The sequence below is a fragment of the Salvelinus sp. IW2-2015 genome, unplaced genomic scaffold (genome assembly GCF_002910315.2).
Source record: "Salvelinus sp. IW2-2015 unplaced genomic scaffold, ASM291031v2 Un_scaffold5068, whole genome shotgun sequence".
NCBI lineage: Eukaryota > Metazoa > Chordata > Actinopteri > Salmoniformes > Salmonidae > Salvelinus > Salvelinus sp. IW2-2015.
The window spans coordinates 22,160-47,323 of NW_019946334.1; the positions used below are offsets into that span (position 1 = coordinate 22,160).

The following is a 25,164-nucleotide window of genomic DNA, read 5'->3' on the forward strand; positions in this document are numbered from 1 at the left end:
CGTGCCCAAAGGGTTAATGATTCAAACAGCTTATTTTTATATTGAAATATGTGGAACCTGGAATAGGATCCGTGTCAATTTCAGCTTTCTCCACCCAGCAGCCTAGAACRCTAGCCTGGTCCCAGATCTGCTTGTGCTGTCTTGTCAACTCCTATTGTCATTGTCATGAATTCGCCAGACTGAACAAACAGATCTGGGACCAGGCTACCAGAACACTCCTCTCTCTCTCTCTGGCTTCAATGAGCAAGAGAGACAGAGGAGGAGAGAGAGATGAAGGGATGAAAGGACAGAGGGGATTGGACTGGGGAGAACAGTCATGTCTGAGGATTCCACTGTTGCCAGGGAAACCTAGCCTACTTAACACCTGTTACTGGTGACATCATCTGACTCTGAAATCACACTGGAGGTCGGTCCACTGACATGGATGTGGTTTGCTRCTACCAWGCCTGCCTGMAGGGAGATAGAAATACTGGCCACCAAAGAGGAGGCTAGAGAGTGTGTACATGTGTGGAGCTCTCCGTGTGTGTGACCACAGTGATTAAGAGTGGTCGAGGCAGAAATAGAAATATGCAGTGAATCTGCACAGCACAAATCCTCCCTTGGCTTGTCAGAGATAGCACTGCAGCCTCRGGCGCAACATGACTTATTTTGACCCACTCCTTAAAAACCCCAAACATATTTAGCCAGAGAGGATTATACTGGATATTTGGGTTTGTTTACTGTGTGTGTGAGGGCTGTGACGGGCGCGCAGCATGATTTGTTAGTGTTTTACCCTGTCTGTCTGCATACGTGCCTGTTTTGTGTGTGTCCTGCCTGCCTGCCTGTATGTGTGTGTGCCTGCCTGTTTTGTGTGTGTGTGTGTGTGTGTGTGCCTGTTTGTGTGTGTGTGTGCCTGCCTGTGTGTGTTTTTTACTCTAACCCTCCTCTGGTGAAAAGCTTTGTGGCGACCGCTGACCGGCTAGAGGAGGTGAGAGAGTTCAGCCTTTTGGCTTTAATTTATATACAAAAAACAGAGAGCAGACAGAGTTCCAGTGACCTAGTTTCCCTGCTGGCTGGCAGCATCAGGCAGGGAGAGGAGAGAGAAACGGGGTGGCACTGACTTCAGAGACGAGAGGCCCTGGTGAGGGTGGGATGCGCTCTCTCTACCCTGTTCATTCATTTCTCCATCCCCCCCCCCCCCCCTCCTCTCCAGGCTACCCACCATTTTAGATGTTCAGATTGTAATTCGTTCAGTTGATGTTGTCATGAGGATCCCTTCCTCTAAACCTAGGTCTGTTACCTTAGTCTAGCCTAGCCTAGTCTGTTAAACCCTTGTCTAGCCTAGCCCTAGGTCGTAACCTTGTCTAGCCTAGCCCTAGGTCTGTAACCCTTGTCTAGCTAGCCCTAGGTCTGTTAAACCCTTCGTCTAGCCTAGCCCTAGGTCTGTAAACCCTTCGTCTAGCCTAGCCCTAGGTCTGTTAAACCCTTCGTCTAGCCTAGCCCTAGTCTGCTAAACCCTTCGTCTAGCCTAGCCCTAGGTCTGTTACGCCCTTAGTCTAGCCTAGCCCTAGGTCTGTGTTAAACCCTTCGTCTAGCCTAGCCCTAGGTCTGTTACCCTTCGTCTAGCCTAGCCCTAGGTCTGTAAACCCTTCGTCTAGCCTAGCCTAGTCTGTTAAACCTTCGTCTAGCCTCAGCCCTAGGTCTGTAAACCCTTCGTCTAGCCTAGCCCTAGGTCTGTAAAACCTTCGTCTAGCCTAGCCCTAGGTCTGCTAAACCCTTCTCGTCTAGCCTAGCCCTAGGTCTGTAAACCCTTCGTCTAGCCTAGCCCTAGGTCTGTTAAACCTTCGTCTAGCCTAGCCCTAGGTCTGTTAAACCCTTCGTCTAAGCCTAGCCCTAGGTCTGTAAACCCTTCGTCTAGCCTAGCCCTAGGTCTGCTAAACCCTTCGTCTAGCCTAGCCCTAGGTCTGTAAACCCTTCGTCTAGCCTAGCCCTAGGTCTGTTAAACCCTTCGTCTAGCCTACCCTAAGTCTGTTAAACCTCGTCTAGCCTAGCCCTAGGTCTGTTAAACCCTTCGTCTAGCCTAGCCTAGGTCTGTTAAACCTTCGTCTAGCCTAGCCCTAGGTCTGTTTAAACCCTTCGTGCTAGCCTAGCCCTAGGTCTGTTAAAACCCTTCGTCTAGCCTAGCCCTAGGTCTGCTAAACCCTTCGTCTAGCCTAGCCCTAGGTCTGTAAACCTTCGTCTAGCCTAGCCCTAGGTCTGTAAACCCTTCGTCTAGCCTAGCCCTAGTCTGTAAACCCTTCGTCTAGCTAGCCGCTATCGCTAGTACTGCTGCTAACTCGTCTAGCCTAGCCAGTCTGAACCCAATCCCTAACAGATGCCTCTATGTCATAGATGGACTCAGCGTGTGATGGGTCTGGAGTAAACCCTGTCAATAGATGGACTCAAGAGTGTGGGTCTGGAGGTAAACCTGCCAATAGATGGACTCAGAGAGTGTGTGGGTCTGGAGGTAAACCCTGTCAATAGATGGACTCAGAGAGTGTGTGGGCTGGAGGTAAACCCTGTCAATAGATGGACTCAGAGAGTGTATGGGTCTGGAGGTAAACCCTGCCAATAGATGGACCAGAGAGTGTGTGGGTCTGGAGGTAAACCCTGCCAATAGATGGACTCAGAGGGTGTGTGGGCTGGAGGTAAACCCTGCCAATAGATGGACTCAAGAGAGTGTGGGGGTCTGGAGGTAAACCCTGCAATAGATGGACTCAGAGAGTGTGTGGTCTGGAGGTAAACCCTGGCAATAGATGGACTCAGAGAGTGTTGGGCTGGAGGTAAACCCTGTCAATAGATGGACTCAGAGAGTGTGTGGGTCTGGAGGTAAACCCTGCCAATAGATGGACTCAGAGAGTGTGTGGGTCTGGAGGTAAACCGCTGTCAATAGATGGACTCAGAGAGTGTGGGTCTGGAGGTAACTGCAATAGATGGACCAGAGAGTGTTGGGTCTGGAGGTAAACCCTGTCAATAGATGGACTCAGAGAGTGTGTGGGTCTGGAGGTAAACCCTGCAATAGATGGACTCAGAGAGTGTGTGGGTCTGGAGGTAAACCCTGCCAATAGATGGACTCAGAGAGTGTGTGGGTCTGGAGGTAAACCCTGCCATAATGACTCAGAGGGGTGTGGTCTGGAGGTAAACCCTGCCAATAGATGGACTCAGAGAGTGTGTGGTCTGAGTAAAACCCTGCAATAGATGGACTCAGAGAGTGTGTGGGTCTGGAGGTAAACCCTGCCAATAGATGGACTCAGAGAGTGTGCTGCACTCTCCCACAGAGTGAGGATCTGTACAGGGCCTCTTCTATAACTGTGTGATTGTCAGTGAGGATTATATCTTTTTAGTATTATTATAAATTGTCCATCCCCTGACCCCACTCACCTGGTCGTGTTCATTAGGCACCAAACGGACGGAAAGGAAGGGACTATCTGGATGTGTCCAACGCTCAGAAACGCACTTTCCATTGCAAAACATGTTTTTATGTTTTCTGTTGCATGTCCTAATGAACACAACCCTGTTCAGGACAGGAAGGAGCATCATCCCTACAGCCCCTCCATATCCCGGGCCAGCCCAGGGAGAAAGCTGAGTTACAGAGCAGCCATCACAAGAAATATAAAACCAAGCTTCAACATCAGAAAATGTCTCGTCTGAACATCCATGACAAAACAACAAACAAATGACTAACAAAAACAACCATAACTGTAATTATTCTCAAAACAATGGACATACCGTCATGGAAAATAAAGTATGGACATGCGTCATGGAAATAAAGTATGGACATGCCGTCATGGAAATAAAGTATGGACATCCGTCATGGAAAATAAAGTATGGACATGCCGCATGGAAAATAAAGTATGACATCGTCATGGAAAATAAAGTATGGACATGCTCATGGAAAATAAAGTATGACATGCCGTCATGGAAAATAAAGTATGACATACCGTCATGGAAATAAAGTATGGACATGTCGTCATGGAAAATAAAGTATGGACATGCGTCATGGAAAATAAAGTATGGACATGGTCATGGAAAATAAATAGACATGCCGTCATGGAAAATAAAGTATGGACATGCCGTCATGGAAAAAAAGTATGGACATGTCGTCATGGAAAATAAAGTATGGACATACCGTCATGGAAAATAAAGTATGGAATAGTCATGAAAAAAAGATGGACATTCGTCATGGAAAATAAAGTATGGACATGCCGTCATGGAAAATAAAGTATGGACATGTCGTCATGGAAAATAAAGTATGGACATACCGTCATGGAAAATAAAGTATGGACATCCGTCATGGAAAATAAAGTATGGACATCCGTCATGGAAATAAAGTATGGACATGCCGAAAAATGGAAATGTAAGACCTTTAAAGAAAGATGGAGAGAGAGAGTAGAGGCGGAGGGGTATTTGGCTCTTCAGGGGAATGTTTTGTGTTGAGATGCTCACCTCCCCTCCTATACCCACATAACATGGTTCACTCAACATTCTACATACATCATATCTCTGCGACGCCAGCTTGTGGAAGGACCCCAGAGTCCACAGAGAAAGGTGGCCGTTTCAAGCCTGAGCGTAAATGAAGGGAAACCAAGGTAGTGAAGATGGAAAGAGAAAAGGCTAATGTTCCAGAGAGCCACAAGTACAAGTTGCAGTTCCATGTTCTGTAAAACGGAACAAAGACATTGGTGTGTACGGTATAAGTGCATGTTGAATGCATCAATCGAACCATACGGATTCTAACATAAGTAAATTGTTCTAGAAGTCTGCGAATTAACCCCACTTCCTTGGAAAAGTGAAGTGACAGTTTTAGTGTGGCAGTGGTTCTGTGACCAGCCCAGCTCTACGTAGCAGTAAAGCCTGATTCACACCGCGGGCCAAACCAGGCCTAACTGTAGCAGCCTGGCCTGGTTACGCCATGATGCTGAACCATGCTAAACAGAACAATGTGAAAAGAGAATCCGAGCCAGCACGGTACGGTTAGAGTCAGCCCTATAGTGTCAATCAGCCATTTATGTGTCACACACCCTGTGGTTCAGGATACACAGCTCCCAGTCTACCCTCAAGGCTGGATATTTTTTGTCACAATGTGGGACTGTTGAACTGGAACCAAAGCCACAAGGACTCAGGACTCTTCACTGGACAGCCACCTGTTTTACACAGCTGGTTTTAATGAAAGGTCATTTCAAACACTGTTCCACAACACGTGTGTTACTTAAAGAGTGGACCTTTCATACTCATACTTAACTCACTGTGTTATTGACAAGTAGAGTATACAATAATAGACAAGACAATAATAGATTGGACTGGTAGAATGGGACTGGGAGCTGACTGACCGGAGTAATTCACCTGTCCTCCAGGGGGGGCTATAGGGGGTACATAACAACACCTGTGCCATAGACGTTACCGAGAAGAAAAAGAAGAAGAATATTGGTCATTTGCTGGGTGATATAACACCGTTTGTCTGCCTTCTAAGACTTTAGTTGCTCTGCGTCCTTACACAAGCCCCTAGTTTGCAACGACAAGCCCGTCACATGTCATTGTGGAAAGGGCTGGTCCACGATGGTCACCTTCCCCGAATCGGGAAAAGATTGTCAAAAATAGTCATCAAAGTGCTCACGTTTAGTTTCAGTTGTTGAGAGGTTAGCAGCAGTTGTGAGGTTTACATCACTATAGCCTGGGTTGATGTACTGACTAAAAGGYGGTTGTGTGCTCCTTGGTTGGATGTCATTCTGATTGACATACACATCATCAAATAATGCMTGTGCTCCTGTGGATGGCACTCTGATTGACATCCAATAGCACCGTCCTACTGTTTAAAGTAAGGAGATGCAGTCAATTAAACCGTAATCCCCTTCTAAATCAGTTTGACTTCACTTCCGATAAAACAGGAAGTTTGTCCAATTGTGTTCACAGCACTTTGTAGGAAGTAGTTTRTGTAACCTTTAAAGCAGCGGAATGGGGACGTACTGTGTGTTGCTAGCCTAGCAGTGAGTSCCMCCTACTGTTTCATTTGTGTGTCTACCTCACTGCTAGGRCACAGAGCACACTYTCAACATGAACATTATCAATACATACACATGAGGTGGAGCTTGAGCAAGGACACAGAGCATTAGAAGACTGTCGTTTCAATGGAGCCCGTCCAGAAACAAAGGTAACGTAAGTGAGAAAAGCCAGAGACAGAGAATGTGGTGAAGAGGTGAGGAGGGCCGCTGTTGCAAGCCTTATGAAATAATACAAAATTACACATGATTGAAATGTATTTATGAGTTGTTGATGGTCCCAAAATGTGCTAGATAAATGCAAAGATAGCAGTACCAGATACCTCAGTTTACGTTTCTCTTATGAATAAAACTTTTTTTGTCCGAGCCAATTTTACAAACTGAGGTGTGGACTTTGTTGTTAAGTTTAAGTTGCCTGAAAGTAGACTTTCTTTCTTTTCAGGTGTAAATTTTTTTCTACCTTTTTCTACGTTTTCTCAGCCCCCCTTGAGCTCTTCTGGAATGTGTGTGTGTGTTAGTTGACCACAGCTGGCTTGAGCACAACCGTGCCGGAGGGGATGACCACCCAGGACAGGGGGTCATGGGAGGCCCCCGTGGAGAGGTTCAGCACCCCCCCACGATGAAGCTTGTCCTTCCCCTCCTCCCCCCCAATTTTCCCCTTGTGGTGACACCCGTGGTGGTGGGCCCTGTGCTCTGAGGCGGACGACCCCATGGATCCTCCTAGGGACACGGGCACCATGGTGGGCCCCAGCCCCAGGGCTGAGGAGGGGAAGGCCGGGGAGAGCCCCAGGGACGACTTGGTGGCCAGGCTCAGAGGAGAACCATTGAAGGACAGGATGGAGGTGGTGCAAGGGGAGCTGGGGCACCCCCCCAGDGTGCTCAGGTCCAGGGGCCGGGGGGCGAGGCGGGATAGAGGGATGGAGCCCGCCAGGCCCTGCAGAGCGTGGCCCCCCAGGAGAGCGGCAGCGGCGCTGGGGATGATGATATGGGCCCCACTGATGTAGCTCAGCTCCGACTCCCCCAGCTTCCCCCCTCCTCCACCCATCCCCACCCCCAGGGGACCCACCTTGAGCAGGGAGCTCAGCCCACCCGGAGAGCCTTGCTCCTGGGCTACAGAGTGGCCGTGGGCCTTGATGTGCTTACGGAGGGAGCTAGGGTCTGTGTAGCGCTTCAGGCAYCCGGCCATCTTGCAGTAGTAGGGCTTGTCCACGTAGTGGGTGCGTGTGTGCTTGAAGCGGTCGCTGGAGTTGGAGTAGCGCTTGTTGCAGCCCTCGTATGGACAGATGTACGGCTTCTCACCTGAGGAGAAGAGACATTCAGGTAAGTTATTCAATTCAATTCAATAAACTTGATTCGTTATTTTAGCGTTAGAGATTGCATGAAGGGAGGAATGTTTTCATGTTCATACAGCATACAAAAGAATGTGTGACTTTTACAGTGAGGGCATCTTTTCAGTCTTTTGCACTGATCTGTCTGTCTGTCTGTCTGTCTGTCTGTCTGTCTGTCTGTCTGTCTGTCTGTCTGTCTGTCTGTCTGTCTGTCTGTCTGTCTGTCTGTCATCTCTAACCTGTCCCTGCTATTTAAACAGGAGGGTCATCCTCTAAACCTGTACCCTGAATAAACAGAGATTCATTCCTCTAACCTGATCCCTGTATTAAACAGAGTCACTCCTCTAACCTGTCCACCTGTATTAAAAGAGGAGGTTCCTCTCTAACCCTGTCCCCTGTATTTAAACATGAGTGCCTGAGCTTCCTCCTCTAACCTGTCCCTGTGATTAAACAGAGGTCATACCTCTACCTGGCCCTGTATTAAAAACAGGTCACTCCTCTAACCTGTCCCTGTATTAAACAGAGGTCATCCATCTAACCTGTCCCTTGTATTAAACAAGTATCATCCTCTTAACCTGTCCCTGTATTAAACAGAGGTACCTCCCTCTAACCTTTCCCTGTATTAAACCAGAGTCATCTCTAACCTGTCCCTGTATTAAACAGAGGTCTCCTCTAACCTTTCCCTTGTATTAAACATGATGGGTCATCCTCTAACCTGTCCCTGTATTAAACAGAGATCATCCTCTACCTGTCCCTGTATTAAACAAGGTCCTCCTCTAACCTGTCCCAATGTATTAAACAGAGGGTCCTCCTCTAACATTGTCCCTGTAATAAAACAGAGGTCCATCTCTTCAACTAAATGTCCCTGTATTAAACAGAGGTCATCCTCTAACCTGTCCCTGTTATTAAACAGAGTCTCCTCTAACATTATCCCTGTATTAAAACAGAGGTCCTCTTCTAACATGGTCCCTGTATTAAACAGAAAACACTCATCCTCTAACCATTGTCCCGTATTAAACATTAAGGTATACCTCCTAACCATCTCCCTGTATTTAAAAAGTCCTTCCTTCTAACCTGTCCCTTGTATTAACACGAGGGTCCATCCTCATAACCTGTCCCTGTATTAAACAGAGGTCAATCCTCTAAACCATGTCCCTGTATTGAAACAGTAGGTCCTTCCTCTAACCTTGTCACCTGTATTAAACAGAGGTCATCCTCTAACCTGTACCCTGTTAGCTTAAACAGAGTCATCCTCTAACCTGTCCCTTGTATTAAACAGAGTCATCCTCTAACCTGTCCCTGTATTAACAAGTCATCTCTAACCTGTCCCTGTATTAACAGGAGGTCATCCTTCTAACCTGTCCCTGTATTTAACAGAGGTCATCTCTAACCTGTCCCTGTATTAACAGAGTCATCCTCTAACCTGTCCCTGTATAAACAGAGGTCATTCCTCTAACCTGCTCCTGTATTAAAAGAGGTCCTCCTCTAACCTGTCCCTGTATTAAAACAATGATGTGTCCATCCTCTAACTGTCCCTGTATTAAACAGAGGTCATCCTCGTAACCTGTCCCTTGTATTAAAACAGAGGTCATCCTCTACCTGTCCCTTTGTAATTAAACAGATGTACATCTCTAACCTGTCCCTTGTATTAAACAGAGATCATCCTCTAACCTGTCCCTGTATTAAACAGAGTCATCCTCCTAACTTGTCCTGATATTTAAACAGAGGTCCTCCTCTAAACCTGTTCCCTGTATTAAAACAGAGCGTCCTCCTCTAACCTGTCCCTGTATTAAACAGAGGTCATCCTCTAACCTTGTCCCTGTATTAAACAGAGGTCCTCCTCCTAAACCTGTCCCTGTATTAAACAGAGGTCATCCTCTAACCTGTCCCTGTTTATTAAACAGAGATCATCTCTAACCTGTTTCCCTGATATTAAACAGAAGTCATCCTCTATACCTGTCCTGTATTAAACACGAGGTTCCTCCTCAACCTGTCCCTGTTTAAAACCAGTAGTCATCCTCTAACCGTGTCCCTGTATTAACACAGAGGTCATCCTTAACCATGTCCTGTATTAAACAGAGGGGCATTCCTGCTTAAACTTGTCCCTGTATTAAACAGAGGGTCATTCTCTAACCTGTCCCTGTATTTTAAACAGAGGTCATCCTCTAACATGTCCCTGTATTAAACAGAGATCCTCCATCTAACCTGTCCCCGTGTATATAAACAGCAGTCATCCTCTAAGCCTGTCCTTATTAAACAAGGTCATCCTCTAACCAGTTCCCTGTATTAAACAGGGTCCCTCTCTACCCTTATCCCTGCTATTAACAGAGTCATCCTCTAACCTGTCCCTGTATTTAACAGAGGTCATCCTCTAACTGTACCCTGTATTAAACAGAGTCATCCCTCTAACCTGTCCCTGTATTAAACAGAGTCATCCTGCTAACCTGTCCCTGTATTTAAACATGAGTCATCCTCTAATCCTGCTCCCTGTATTAAAAACAGAGTCATCCTCTAATCCTGTACCCTTATTAAAACAGAGGTCATCCTCTTAAACGTGTCCCCTGTATTAAACAGAGATCATCCTCTAACCTGTCCCTGTTATAAACAGAGCCATTCCTCGTTAACCTGTCCTGTTATTAAACAGAGGTCTCTCCTCTAAACCTGTCCCTGTAATTAAACAGAGGCGCTACCCTCTAACCTGTCCCTGTATGTAACAGAAGGTCATCCTCTAGCCTGCTCCCTTGTATTAAACAGAGGTCCTTCCTCTAACCTGTCCCCTTATTAAACAGAGGTCATCCTCTAACCATGTCCCTGTATTAAAAGAGTCATCCTCTACACCTGTCCCTGTATTAAAACAGAGTTCATCCTCTAACCTGTCCCTGTATTAAAACAGAGGTCCTCCTCTAACCTTCCCTTGTATTAAACAGAAGTCATCACTCTAAACCTTCCCTGTATTTTAAACAGAGGTCATCTCAACCTGTCCCTGTATTAAACAGAGGTCATCTCTACATTGTCCACCTGTATTAAACAGTAGGTCATCCTCTAACCGGTCCCATGTTCATTAAACAGGGTCATCCTCTAAACACTGTTCCCGGTATTAAACAGAGATCTCCTCTAACCTGTCCCTGTATTAAACAGAGTCATCCTCTACTGGTCCCTGTATTAAACATAGGTATCCTCTAACATTCCCTGTATTAAACAGAGGTCCTCCTCTAACCTGTCCCCGTATTAAACAGAGGTCATCCTCATACACCTGTCCCTGTATTAAACGAGGTCATCCTCTACCTGTCCCTGTATATAAACATGAGGTCCTCCTCTAACCGCTGTCCCTGTATTAAAACCAGAGGTCATCCTCTAACCTTGTCCCTGTATAAACAGAGTCATCCTTCTAATCCTGTCCCTGTATTAACAGAGTCATCCTCTAACCCTGTCCCTTGCTTAGTTAAACAGAAGTCATCCTCTAACCTGTCCCCTGTATTAAACCAAGCGTCATCCTCTAACCATGGTCCCTGTATTAAAACAGAGGTCATTCCTCTAAACCTGTCACCGTATTAAACAGAGTCATCCTCTAACCATGTTCCCTGTATTAAACAGAGGTCATCCTCTAACCTGTCCCTGTTATTAAACAGAGGTCCTCCTCTAACCTGTCCCTTATTAAACAGAGGTCATCCTCTACCTGTACCCTGTATTAAACAGAGGTCACTCCTCTAACCATGGTCACCTGATTACAGACCATTACTTAACACACACCTTCACTGATGCTCTGTTCATTGGTCATCATCCATATATACAAGTGTTAAAACAACAACTGAATTAGTGCTTATCCAGATATAAATCATTGGCATCGGACCATACCAAGTCAATGACATTATTATCGGATTATTATATTAAAAGGAAGGTGACTATTTGATATTAAAACCCACGTTCAAATATTAATTTTATCTATTATTTATCAAGACAAGTCCAGTTAGAACAAATTCTTATTTCAATGACGCTAGAACAGTGGGTTACACTGCCTGTCAGGGCACAGAACGACAGATTTTTTACCTTGTCAGCTCGGAGGGATTCGAATCTTGCAATCCACTTCTGGTTACTGCCAACACTCTAACCACTAGGCAGCCTGTCTCTAACCACTAACTCTTGCCAGGTCGGAAGCTCTGTGGACAATAAGAGCCCAATCTGCCACTCTTCGCAATGTATGATTGGACTGAATATCTAGGGCTGGCCACTGTCTTCCAAGTAATGATTGGCTGAAATACATAGGGCTGGCCTCTCTTCCAAAGTAATGATTGCTGAAAATACTAGGGCTGCCACTCTCCCAAGATGATTGGACTGAAATCACAAAGGCTTGGCCAACCTTTGCTCGTCTCCACAGTCATATTGGCTGGAATACTAGGGTGGCCACTCTCTTCCAAGTATGATGACTGAAATACTGAGGACTGCCACTCTACTCAAGTATTGATTTGGCTGAATACTAGGGCTGGCCACTCTCCAAGCTATGATTGGCTGAATACTAGGGCATGGCCCAAGCTCTCTCCAAGTATGATTGGCTGGAATATACTAGAGGGCTGGCCTACTCCTCCAAGTATGATTGAGATGAAACAGGCTCACTCCTTGATTGGGAAACTAGGGCCTCCACTCTCTCCAAGTATGATTGGCTGAATACTAGGGCTGGCCATTTCCAGGAGATCCATCAATTGATATTTTCACCGATATTTTGGTCTTCGATACAATATGATATTGCGATTTGATAACTGTGATTTTTGTGATTCTATGTTCCCTAGAAACTATTACTTCACTATATGTCTTCTGCAGAGGAACAGAGAGAAGAACAGAGAGAGCAGCAGAGACAGACAGAGAGCAAGATAGTGAGAGACAGAGAGAGCGAGAGAGGCAGAGAGACATTAAAGCCAGAGATACAGAGAGGCAGAGAGACAAGAGAGACAGACTATGGCAGACAGAGAACAGACGCTAGAGCAGAGAGGCTCAGATAGACAGAAGAGACTAGAGAGACAGGGAGACAGAGAGACAGAGAGGCAGAGAGGCCAGAGAGGACAGAAGAGACAGAGAGGCAAGAGACAAGAGACAGAGAGACAGGGAGAGGCAGAGAGACAGGACGACAGATAGGAAGAGAGAGAGGACAGAGAGTACAGAGAGGCGAGAACACAGAGAGACAGGAGAGACATGAGAGACAGAGAGACAGAGAGAGACAGAGAGGCGAGAGAGCAGAGAGACAGAGAGACATGAGAGACGAAGAGGACAGAGTAGAGACAGAGGCAGAGACACAGACGGAGACGAGAGACATGATAACAAGATGAGTTTTGATAGAACATAAAGTCGCTGAAAACAAATTGTCGGTCTCCTACGTTAAAAAGAAGACAGTCGAACACAAGTTATGAAGTGAGTTTTGGTCCAGGCAGGTAGCAACCACTCTAGAGCAAAATAGATAATTGCGATATTGTCAAAAACAATACGAAATATGATTACAAAAATAATATCTCATATGGATTGGAAGTAATATGATGTTCCCACCAGTCAGCGACTTGAATTACCTGACTGTGTCTCTGATGGTTGGTCTGTGCCAGCGTGGAAGGTCCGCGTGGGCTGCAGCCCATGCTGCGTCCTGGAGCGGCCATGTGGACCTAATGCTCATGGTGGCGATGTCGAACGGGGGACAATGGGAGTGATGGTCCCCCCCACCTCGACCCTCTCTCCGAACCCTTCAAGCGCGCACTGGGCAGCTCCGCATGGCTGATGATGGCAACAGCCGGTCATAGTGCCCGTCCGCAGGCCTCGCGCGGACACGCAGTCAGGTGGGTGGACGACACAGCACACACCACACACCAACACACATCACAAACACAACACACAGGATGGTGACGACAGCCACACACAAAACAAATTACAGGCACAGGTGAGGTGACGCACACCCAAGCCACACACACACACACACACATTACTCAACACAGCAGCACCAGCACGCACACTACCACAGAGCACTACCACACACACACACACACAACTAGCACACACATCACCAAACATCACGAGCACCACACACACACAGGCAGAGGTGGGTAACCAGGGGCTCAAACTAGCAGTACAAGATTCCCATATTCATATTTCAATGGCTGACATGCATGTGAATAGGGACGGTACTAATACAACACACAAACCTAGGACTGCATATCCAATTATACAATGTGTTTTTTGAACACAAGAGGAAGAAGGTGGGGTGGAACCCGATAGCTGTAACACAAGTGCCAATGCAAATCTCTTATCAGATACACACCCACAGGTGTTTAGGTAAGACTCTGACGCCGACCGAAGCTTTGAACAGGAGTCTGATCCGTCCTCACCCTTCACAGGTGTGCTGGTCGGTCTCCCGGGAGAGGTCATGAGACAGCCCCACTCACCCGCGCGGCCGTGGACCTCAGTACGTTCCCCTCTCCTCCCGCCAACACCTCCAGCTCTCCCAGAGATTGACCGATACGGACGCCGTTCCCACCACGAATTCATTGCAGGGGTGAGTAGAAACCATTCTGACTAGTACGGACATAACTTTCAGTGAATTGTCGACTGTTTCATCTGAGGAGGAGGAGGAGGAGGAAGAGGAAGAGAGATGCTTCCCAGCCAATCCAGCTGTTCAGTATAGAGCTACGATATTTCCTGTCCACCTGCTCCTCTTCAGTAAGATTATCTTTAATTGAGAAACAAGAGGAGAACACGACCCAAGAGTCAGGGAACCACAGCGACAACAAGAGGGGCTCAGCACACACGCTCACACACACTATAACGTAGTGTCACAGTGTTCAGTAAGTGGCAGAGTGACTGGGATGGAGGATGTTTTGAAAGGAATTAACAGAGACAATCTTCTCTTACTGAGAGGAGAGAGAAAAAGAGAGAGAGAAGAGAAGAGAGAGAGAAGACGAGAGAGAGAGAGAGAGAGAGAGAGAGAGAGAAGAGAGAGATGACTACAACTGGACCACAATCCTCTCGCTGTCTACAAATGTGTGATGTGACAAAATCTCATAAAATGAGACCAATTCCCGGTAGTCAGCTGTGCTTCTGACATTCATCAGTATGTGGTTGGTTTTTGTGTCTGTGGTGTGTCGCTTGGTATTGAGTGTGCGTGTGTCTTAGTTTTGGTCAGCATGGTGATGTGTATCTTATTATGTATGTGTGTGCACGGTTGTACAGTATGAGTGTGTGTGGTGCGCCCATTGTCTGTGGGAGTGCTTGTCTGGGACTCACCGGGAAGGCAGAATAGAGGCTGAATGACCACAGCCAGCAGCTCTCAATACATTGGGAGCGAATTGAATTAGACGGCGGTGAGGTCTGCATTGGCTGTACCTCGCTGTTAAATCTGATTACACACACACACACAGACACACACAGACACACACAGACACACACACACACACACACACACACACACACACACACACACACACACACACACAACACACACACACACACACACACACACACACACACACACACACACACACCACATCTCACACAGCACACTCACAATCCCGAGGCCACTGAGTGCAAGTAACACAGAGAGGAGAGAGACAGAGAGAGGAGCTTGTTTATACGGAACACAGGACACATTATGTTGTTTGATCGAACAGTGCCCCCCCTCCAGCACAACCTGATCCCTTATGTGAAGTGGTGACAGGGGTGTTAGGAGCTGCTTCTTGCCTAAATGTTGCCTGTTGTGCTGGTTGGTCCTAACCAGGCTGAGTCAGAGGACAGGGCCTGAGACAGAAGACTCTCATTACAGACATGGGTCATCCATTCACAGCACCATGTTGGCTTTTATAATGTCTAAGCCAAATATTGAAATGGTTCACACCGCAGAGTGGAAGCAGAGGGACAGGAGAAGGAGAGGGAACAGGAGAAGAGAGGGACAGGAGAAGGAGAGGGAAGAGAGGAGAAGGACAGGAGAAGGAGAGGGACAGGAGAAGGAAGGGACAGGAGCAGGAGAAGTACAGGAGAAGGAGAGGGAACAGGAGCAGGAGAAGGACAGGAGAAGGAGAGGACAGGAGAGGGACAGGAGCAGGAGAAGTACAGGGAAGGAGAGGGACAGGAGCAGGAGAAGGACAGGAGAAGGAGAGGGACAGGAGCAGGAGAAGGACAGGAGGCCAGGGACAGGAGAGGGAAGGAACAGGAGAAGGACAGGAGGAGGGACAGGAGAAGGACAGGAGAAGGACAGAGGAGATGGAGAAGAGGAAACAGGAGAAGGAGAGGACAGGAGAGAAGGACAGGAGGCAGGGACAGGAGAGGGACAGGAACAGGAGAAGGACAGGAAGAGGGACAGGAGAAGGAAGGAGAAGGAGAGAGGACAGGAGAGGAAGGAAGAAGGAGAGGGACAGGAGAAGGAGAGGACAGGAGAGAAGAGAAGACAGGAAGGAAGAGAGAGGGACAGGAGAAGGAGAGGGACAGGAGCAGGAGAAGGAGAAGGGACAGAGAAGGAGAGGACAGGAGAAGGGAGGGACAGGAGCAGGAGACGGCCAGGAGAAGGAGAGGGACAGGAGCAGGAGAAGGACAGGAGAAGGAGAGGACAGGAGAAGGAAAGGACAGGAGAAGGAGAAGAGGGGACAGGAGCAGGAGAGAAGGACAGGAGAAGGAGAGGGACAGGAGAAGGAGAAGGACAGGAGAAGGAGAGGGACAGGAGAGGAGAGGGACAGGAGAAGGAGAGGGACAGGAGAAGGAGAGGGACAGGAGCAGGAGAGGACAGGAGAGGAAGAGGACAGGAGAAGGAGAGGGACAGGAGCAGGAGAGGGAAAGGGAAAAGGGAAATGGTGAAAAGAATGGAAGCAGAGGGAACAGATCTTGTGTGTGTGTGTGTGTGTTGTGTTGTGTGTGTGTGTGTGTGTGTGTGTGTGTGTGTGTGTGTGTGTGTGTGTGTGTGTGTGTGTGTGTGTGTGTGTGTGTGTGTATGTGTTGTGTGTTGTGTGTGTGTGTGTTGTGTGTGTGTGTGGTGTGTGTGTGTGTGTTGATGGAGTAAGACAGACATTCTAACCTCTAATCTCCTCCACTCCTCTTCATCCTCTTCCTCCTCTCTCTCAGGACTCAGCTCACATCCGTTATGTGGAGAGCAGAAGCCTCCTCTCAGGCCTTCCAGTTCTTCGTGCCGATTGGTGCTGGGGCCGGACTCCACCTGCCGTCATCCATGTTCATTGGCCAGCCAATGACAAGCGGGCCTCTCCCGATCTCTCAGCAGACGAACAAGCTGGCCTGTCGCTGGAGGAAGGTGAGACACAGGAAGTCATGCAAAGGGGAAACATTTTAGCCTGGGCCGCAGATCAGTTTCTGTTGTCTTGCCAACTCCTATGTAATGGTCATTGTCGAGACCAGGAGTTGGCAAGCCAGCACAAAACAGATCTGGGACCAGGCTAGGACCATTTTTGCTCTGCAGCCAGGTGTTACCAATGACATAACTAGACACTACAAAGGTCATTGTTTTAACATTTCACAATGAAGTGGTGGATGTTCAACCTTTTCTCTCTTTTACATATATTCTCCCAATGTCTTCCACACTCACCCCCCCCTCTCTCCACCCTCTCCCCTCCCCCCCCCTCTCTCCCCCTCTCTCCCCATCTCCCTCTCCCCCCATCTTCTCTTTCCCCATCTCTCTCTCCCCCATCTCTCTCTCCCCCCCTCTCTCTTTCCCAGTGCATCTTCTCTTTTGAGTCCCTGCAAGACCTTGTGGACCACGTCAACGACTTCCACGTCAAACTGAAAAGGATTCTGGGTACTGCTGCCACTGGGACGGCTGCGCTCCAAAGGGCGGGGCTTCAACGCTAGGTGAGATTGGACTGAGATGATTAACTAACCACTGAAATGTGTCCAACATAAGACATTCAGAACTCCTTCATGAAACCAGTCTTACACCTCTATGAGTGTGTCGTATCATTCAAAACTACCTTCCTAACTCTACAGAAAATTACTTGTACTCATCAAGTACATTGTTTCCATATGGGTATGCGTGTGCACCTGTTATTATACTCAGTGTGTGTGTGTGTGTGTGTGTGTGTGTGTGTGTGTGTGGTGTGTGTGTGTTGTGTGTGTGTGTGTTGTGGTTGTGTGTGTGTGTGTGTGTGTGTGTGTGTGTGTGTTGTGTGTGTGTGTGTGTGTGTGTGTGTGTGTGTCTGTAGGTACAAGATGCTTATCCATATCCGTACACACACCAATGAGAAGCCTCACCGCTGCCCACCTGCAACAAGAGCTTCTCTCGCCTGGAGAACTCAAGATACACAACCGCTCACACACAGGTTGGTCAGACACTCACTACGACACGACAGACAGACAGCAGACAGCAGACAGAGAACAGCAGACAGACAGACAGACAGACAGCAGACAGACAGACAGACAGCAGACAGACAGACAGACAGACAGACAGACAGACAGAGCAGCAGGCAGGCAGGCAGGCAGGCAGGCAGGCAGGCAGACAGACAGACAGACAGNTGTTTGTGTCCATTTTTAAAACTTGCCACAAGACAGTTTCCAGAATTGTACATTTAAAAAGATTCTGCCAATTCATTCATTACTCCATTTAGCTAACATTAGACACGTAATCCAGAGATTTGGGGCAGCAGGTATCCTAGTGGTTAGAGCGTTGAGCCAGTAACCAAAATGTTGCTGGTTTGAATCCCGAGCTGACAAGGTAAAAATATGTCATTCTGCCCCTGACACAGGCAGTTAACCCTCTGCTCCCGGTAGGCGTCCTTGTAAATAAGAATTTGTTCTTAACGACTTGCTTGGTTTAAATAAAGGTTACATTTAAAAAACATTTTTTTAATTATTACCTTTCCTCATGGCATTTGTAGTTCTTTATGATAGCCAATTAGCAGCTAATTAGCATCACATTTTTGTGGGTGTAAATACAGGCGAATATATTGATAAAAGTCACCTTGTCCTAGAGAGATTTACACGGTTATCAAAACATTAAATCAGGGTAAGCCTACATGAACACAGCCCTTATTTTAAGTGTTTCTAAAATCCCTATGGGGAAAATGAATGTTGGAAAAATGATTGGAACCATTTCCCTGTTTGACTGCTAAGTTTTTTGTGTATTATGACTCATACTCGTACTCTATGGAGGAGTGCCAATATGGCCGACCGGTGGCTTCAAAAGCCTCTCATTGGCCAAAACATACAGTAGCATCAGCAATCCAGGGTTTATATACGTCATTGGGAGGGATACAGTGCTTCCAGGTGGATAGAGAAAAAAGGGGCAGTCTAGGATTGGTACATTCATTTTGTTTCTGTTTGAATCCCAGATTTCCCTTTTAATGGATGTGCGTGAGGTATGGGAATGTTTTAGATAGGTTCATAGATATGCATGTACAGTAGATACTGTACATCAGGGCTATTCAACTAGCGGCCCGCGCGCCAGATCCGGCCCGTTTTATGAATTTATACCCTGACATTAATAAAAGATCTGTAAAAAAAATGTTTTATTTCCACCAAGATCCGACGTTCAGTGCCAAAATTACAAGCACTATGGTGGTTGTCTATAGTCTGGTGCCTATGTGGAATGTCAATGATTGTTTTTCGTCATATGCATTTGGCGGTAGCGTTTGACGGTTTAAGCTTCAAAATATGATGAAAGCTACAACTCTAAGGAACACATACGTGCCTTCTGTTGCCCTCTCTGATGCTCACAAAGACTCGTTAGAAGTGAGAGACAAACAACGCACCTAATGACTGAGGAAATTCTTCAAAGCATCCTTCCTTCAGACTGACATTGACATTACCTGATCTGACATATCTTTGTGTTTTTATTGAGATGCTTAGTTTTCAGATTTTAAAATGACCTAATTACTTTTAAGAAGCTTTTAATAGTTGTTTAACTTCTTTATTGGTGGTTGTGCGTCAATTGTTTTATACAGTTCTTCCGAAGAATAATCACATGTGGAAAATGTCCAGCCCCCCCCTGCAATGAAACGTTTTTGCATCTGGCCCCTGTAAGCATATAGTTGAATAGCCCTGCTGTACATTATATAGATATGTATGCATATCATCAGTTCCATAGGATGGTAACAGGTGGATAGAGACAGTTAATGTGGTTCTATAGGATGGTAACAGGTGCATAGAGACAGTTAATGTGGTTCTATAGGATGGTAACAGGTGGATAGAGACAGTTAATCTGGTTCTATAGGATGGTAACAGGTGGATAGAGACAGTTAATCTGGTTCTATAGGATGGTAACAGGTGGATAGAGACAGTTAATGTTCATTGCTTTGTGTTAGTCATAAACAGTGTTTTGTCTTGTAGGCTACTTTGTTACTTTAAAAAACAAAGAAGAAGTAGCCGTTGAGTTTTCCACTCAAGTCATATTTTCTGTTGAATACTCAGAAAAGGGTCTATAAGCTTTAATAAACTGAGTGGTTGGAGCCCTGAATGCTGATAGGCTGAAATACATGGTATATCAGACCGTATACCACGGATATGACAAAACATGTATTTTTTAAATTACTTTGGTAACCAGTTTATAATAACAATAAGGCACCTCGGGCGTTTGTGATATATGGCTAATTTACTCCACGTCGCCTCGTGCCGAAGAACAGCCCTTAGCTGTGGTGTATTGGTACATACCACACCCCCCCGGGCCTTGTTGTTTATACCACTTCTAAACACTTTTCTACCTCTCATGTCAGTAGTACATCTATTCATGATATCAATATGATACTATGATTGTGCTCACAGTAAATACTGATCTGATACTGATAAACCTCTCAGTAGAAATGAAGAATGTATTATTATGTTGTGTATAACATGACCATCTTGAATGTAATGTCTCTTTTGAAAAATTATATTATTATTTTTGTATATTATTTTCCTTGGAGACCTCTGAATGCAGACATGGAGGAACTTCCTGAAGATGACTACTAAAATACACGTATATACAAAGTATTGACACCCTTTAAATAGTGGATTCTGCTATTTCAGCAATGGCCCATTCCTGGACAGTGTATAAACAGCACACAGCCATGTAATCTCGCATAGATAAACAACGGCAGTAGAATGCGCCTTACTTACTCAGTGGACTTTCAATGGGCACCGTCATAGGATGCCACCTTTCTACCAAGTCCAGTTCGTCAAATTTCCCCTGCTAGAGCTGCCCGTTGGTCAACTGACGTGCTGTTATATCACGTTTCAGGAGAAGACCCCAGATGCAGCAGTGTCAAAGTAACCCAAAAGTGTATACTAGTACAGGGGCGGGCAAAACGACAGGTCAGAGTAGGCAGAGGTCAGTAATCAGATCAGAGTCCCATAAGGTAAAGAACGCGAAGGCAGTCTCAGGTTCAGCCAGCAGGACAGGAAGAAACCGGAACTGGAAAACAGAGCAAGGGAAAACGTGGGTAGGCCTTGACGAACAAAACAAACTGCGGCAACAGACAAACAGAGAAACACAGGTATAAATGACACTGGGATAAAATTGGGGGAAGAATGGGCACACCTGGAGGGGGGTGCAGACAAGCACAAAGACAGCTAAAAACAGATCAGGGTGTGACAGTTATTGTGAAGTGGAAAAGTCTAGGAGCAACAACGCGCAGCGCGAAGTGGTATGCCAACACAAGCTCGAGCAGAACGGAAAACCGCCGAGTGCTATCCTCTGTTGCAACACTCACCACGAGTTTCAAACTGCCTCCGGAAGCAACGTCAGCACAAGAAACTGTCGTCTGGAGCCTTCATGAAGGTTTTCCATGGGCGACCAGCGCACACAAGCCTAAATCACCATGTGCAATCGCCAAGCGTCGGCACTGGAGTGGTGTAAAGCTCGCTCCATTGGACTCTGGAGCAGCTGGAAAAGTTTCGCTGGATGATGAATCAACACATCTGGCATTCTGATGCGACGAATCTGGTTTGCGAATGCAGGAGAAATGCTACCTGCCTCAATGCATATAACAGCTGTAAAGTTGTGGAGGAGGAATACATGGTCTGGGCGGCTGTTTTTCATGGTTCGCGGCTAGTCTCCTGAGTTCCAGTAAAGGGAAAATCTTATTCCGTACTTCCAAACTTTGTGGCAAACAGTTCAGGCCATGACAAGGCCCCTGTCACAAAGCCAGGTCCATAAAGAAATAGTTTTTCAAGATCGGTGTGCGAAGAACTCTACCTCACCCTAATCGAACACCTTTAGGATGAAGTGGAACGCGACTGCAGCCAGCCTAATCTCATAACATCAGTGCCCGACCTCACTAAATGCTCTTGTGGCTGAATGGAAGCAAGTCCCCTCAGCAATGTTCCAACATCTATTGAAAGCCTTCCCAGAAGAGTGGAGGCTGCATAACAGGAAAGGGGGACCAGCTCCATATCAATGGCCATGATTTTGGAATGAGATGTTCGACCAAGCAGGTGTCCACATACTTTGTGCCATGTGGTGTACATGCTCCTCCAGATGCTCCACTAAGGAACATACCCTCGTGTTTTTGAGGAAACGATGGTCCTGTCATTGTCTGGCGTGGTGATGATAAGGCTAATGAAAGAATGACTAACTGACGTGAATTCAAGCTCCAACTGACCTCTATGACATGTGATCGTCACCAACCCCTCTAGTCCAAACAGTAGGATACAGTTACCCCAGACACTGACCTAAGGCCAGTTTTACATTGCTCCTTTAGAATTTGATCCTATATCTGTGCTTACATTGATGTAGATACAGTATTTATGTTGGCTGAATCTGGATCGGGTTACTCTTCAGGGAGTTGAAGTAGTGAATACTGTAAGATCTGAGCCCTCACATCCTTCACACCTGAGATAGACAGAGGAGAGAGAGAGAGAGAGAGAGAGAGAGAGAGAAGAGAAGAGAGAGAGAAGAGAGAGAAGACAGAGACAGAGGGAGAAGGGGGAGACAGAGAGAGAGGGGAAGAGAGAGAGATATGTATATTCTGTAGTTTGATTGTCAGTATTTAAATTGAAAAGAAAGAACAATACGACAATACAGTAAAACATAAAACAACAAACAATACAGAGACTGCAATGATGTGTGTGTGTGTGTGTGTGTGTGTGTGTGTGTGTGTGTGTGTGTGTGTGTGTGTGTGTGTGTGTGTGTGTGTGTGTGGTGTGTGCCCTATACCATATCTTGTACTTCCTTTGCCTGGGCTGTGAAGGCTGGGCTGGTGTGAGAGGAGAGACCAGAGGAGTAGTTCCTGTTGAGGATAGAGAGTCTAGCAGTATACTGCTGCTGTACCCTGGGCTCCAGTACCCACACCCTGTACTCTGGAGGGAGGGATGGGGGAGAGACTTACTTACATATCAGATAGCCAGTCATAGTGTGTGTGTGTGTGTGTGTGTGTGTGTGTGTGTGTGGTGTGTGTGTGTGTGTGTGTGTGTGTGTGTGTGTGTGTGTGTGTGTGTGTGTGTGTGTGTGTGGTGTGTGTGTGAAGTGTAAGTGTTCTGGGCTGCTCGCATGCGTGTCTGTGTCCCAAATTATTATGTGATGGTGACGATATAAGGAAGGCTAGGAGACACTTATAGGGTCATCTAGACGTATTAGAGGACGTCAAAGAGGTCTCGTTACCAGCCTGTAAAGAACATTAACAACAACACCACACAAACCCACAACACACACAATGCTTCCAACTGTAAACAACAACACCAACACCACCTCACAAACCCCCCCCCACACACACACACACACACACAATGCCCCCTAACTGTAAAGACCATCACCAACACCACCACACACACACACAATGCTTCCTAACTGTAAAAGACCATCACCAACACCACCACAAACCCACACACACACACACACACAATGCCTCCTAACTGTAAAGACCACCACCAACACCACCTCACAAACCCACACAATGCCTCCTAACTGTAAAGAACAACATCACCAACAACACCACACAAACCCACACACACACACAATGCCTCCTAACTGTAAAGACCAACATCACCAACACCACCACACAAACACACACACACACCACAATGCTCCTAACTGTAAAGAAAATCAACACCAACACCACCACACAAACCCACACACACACAATGCCTCCTAACAGCTGGCATTAGAGTTTAGAGTTCTGCTTGAGTAGGATTCTGCATACAGGCTCAGGTATTCTTTCATCCCAATGGTAATGGTTGGGATAGAGTATGCTAAACTGACTCTAGATCAGTTCTTATGGACAAGGCTTCTGTTTCTGATGTAATCAAGCATTAGGCTACACGATAACTGAAATACCATAAGTTTTTAGGGAGCTATTATAAAGTAGAAAATATGTTATTTACTTTTAAATGGTAGCTAAATCAAAGGCCTATTGTCAATCACTACTTCTGCTGACTCATTCTAATGGCAGGTCCACAGGAGCGCGCCTTTTTGGAGCCGTGCGCAGCGCCATCAAACTTCACAAAACCGTTATTCCGCGCGAGACATTCTCCGTCAAAAAAACCGTGGCGGATAGTTGGAGCTGTATTCTTATGTCGGTAACGACCACTAGAACGACAGGAGGACACAACCTACCTTTTATTTTTAAATCCAAGTAGGCTAGAGCCCTCGGTCAATATTTCCTAAAGCGCATTGTATCTCCCGAATTCCCATTGGACCAGATAAACTAGTAGCCTAAATTTGAACCAATAATAACAGCCTAAAAGCTAAACTTAATTTATCCTACACGCAAAAAGTAATTGATTGCGGGACATTTTATGTCTCTGTCTGGTAACTGTCAAAGCATTAAACATTTAAGAATAATTCCGTCCTCGTTCTCGTTATTGTAATTATTTCGCCTCCATGGCCATTTATTGCCTTGCCTCCCTACTCTTCTACATGCACACACTGTACATAGATTTTTCTATTGTGTTAGTGACTGTACGTTTGTTCATGTGTAACTCTGTGTTGTGTGTTTGTCGCACTGCTTTACTTATTCTTGGCCAGGTCGTAGTGTAAATGAGAACTTGTTCTCAACTGGCCTACCTGGTTAAATAAAGGTGAAATAAAAAATAAATAAAAAATTCAAAGCCATCGCCTGTAGCACCGTACATCCTCTCGGGCATGTAACAAGTGTAGGCTCTATAGACATCACCAGTCGATGCCAACAACAGCAGCACCTTCACCATCATCCGGTCAGCCCGCCGCACATCCAACAGGGTCTGTGCTATCTGGTATTGTTGGGACGGCTCTACCCCATTGAAGTTGAAAATTAAAGAGTTAAAGTAAGGGTTAGTGTTAGGGTTTAGGGTATGGGCGTTCTAAGGATCCCGGATAGCACTGACCCATCCCACAGGTATGCCTATGCCCTCTTGGTACATTTCAATGCGTCCAATGGAAGTGTTTGTAGAATTTATAACGCCACACACCACACACACACCACACACAAACAGAGCAGAGAGAGACAGTTGATTCTTTATTAATTGGCTGAAATATAAAAACACAGACTATCAAGCAAGCAACGTAGTCTATGTTAAACAATACATCCCCTTACCAATTACTATCAATAAGATTGTAATAACAACTAAGCTGCCTTATTAAAAATACATTTAAAATGGCTAACTTACAATAATGACAATTTGCAAAAACCCAAACATAATTTCATCTGCAACATTTTTATACATTTTTTGATTGAATTTTTGATAGAATATTTAAAGCACACAATATACTTGAAGTGAAGCCGCTCAACAACAACTACATCACATTAGTCATCTAACAGACTCCCATCCAGAGAGACACACAGATCTCCCACAAGGTCAAAAACGTGGCCCCGAACCAGCGATCCATCAGCCCCTGGCCCAAGCTCCCAACCGCCAGGCCACCAGCCCTCCAACACCACCCCACACCCAGTTCCCTAAGAGCTGCCTCTCAA

The 25,164-nt window shown here is 46.2% G+C and overlaps 2 protein-coding genes and 4 long non-coding RNA genes across 9 annotated transcripts; 3 read left to right on the forward strand and 3 right to left on the reverse strand.

The window, feature by feature from the left end:
• Positions 1–1,383: 1,383 nt before the first annotated feature.
• LOC139026543 (uncharacterized) lies at positions 1,384–2,211 on the reverse strand. Its single transcript, XR_011478370.1, has 4 exons — positions 2,148–2,211; positions 1,822–1,952; positions 1,723–1,755; positions 1,384–1,529 (listed from the first exon to the last, which is right to left on the reverse strand). It is a non-coding gene; the product is annotated as an uncharacterized lncRNA (long non-coding RNA).
• LOC139026544 (uncharacterized) lies at positions 1,946–2,367 on the forward strand. The gene is made up of 3 exons (XR_011478371.1): positions 1,946–2,005; positions 2,136–2,206; positions 2,333–2,367. It is a non-coding gene; the product is annotated as an uncharacterized lncRNA (long non-coding RNA).
• A 72-nt stretch (positions 2,368–2,439) lies between these two features.
• Positions 2,440–3,041, forward strand: LOC139026545 (uncharacterized). Of its 4 annotated transcripts, XR_011478372.1 has the most exons (4): positions 2,440–2,485; positions 2,531–2,621; positions 2,802–2,893; positions 2,979–3,041. It is a non-coding gene; the product is annotated as an uncharacterized lncRNA (long non-coding RNA). The 4 variants fall into 4 exon arrangements; XR_011478374.1 differs by lacking the exon at positions 2,531–2,621 and having other exon boundaries at positions 2,451–2,485; XR_011478373.1 differs by lacking the exons at positions 2,440–2,485; positions 2,531–2,621 and adding an exon at positions 2,662–2,697 and having other exon boundaries at positions 2,787–2,893.
• Positions 3,035–3,281, reverse strand: LOC139026546 (uncharacterized). The gene is made up of 2 exons (XR_011478376.1): positions 3,207–3,281; positions 3,035–3,122 (listed from the first exon to the last, which is right to left on the reverse strand). It is a non-coding gene; the product is annotated as an uncharacterized lncRNA (long non-coding RNA).
• A 920-nt stretch (positions 3,282–4,201) lies between these two features.
• Positions 4,202–12,978, reverse strand: LOC139026542 (zinc finger protein GLIS2-like). Its single transcript, XM_070441877.1, has 2 exons — positions 12,900–12,978; positions 4,202–7,313 (listed from the first exon to the last, which is right to left on the reverse strand). Exons 1-2 carry the CDS (start codon positions 12,976–12,978, stop codon positions 6,529–6,531), a joined length of 864 nt encoding a protein of 287 aa, XP_070297978.1. The 3' UTR covers positions 4,202–6,528.
• A 3,401-nt stretch (positions 12,979–16,379) lies between these two features.
• Positions 16,380–17,596, forward strand: LOC139026541 (zinc finger protein GLIS2-like). The gene is made up of 3 exons (XM_070441876.1): positions 16,380–16,604; positions 17,027–17,158; positions 17,509–17,596. The coding sequence occupies exons 1-2, from the start codon at positions 16,440–16,442 to the stop codon at positions 17,156–17,158; spliced, it is 297 nt and encodes a 98-aa protein (XP_070297977.1). The 5' UTR covers positions 16,380–16,439; the 3' UTR covers positions 17,509–17,596.
• Positions 17,597–25,164: the final 7,568 nt, after the last annotated feature.

Coding starts and splice junctions, on each gene's coding strand:
- LOC139026541 (XM_070441876.1), top strand. CDS start 16,440: ATGTGGAGAGCAGAAGCCTCCTCTCAGGCCTTCCAGTTCTTCGTGCCG. Junction 16,605..17,026: donor TGGCCTGTCGCTGGAGGAAG/GTGAGACACAGG, acceptor TCTCTTTCCCAG/TGCATCTTCTCTTTTGAGTC.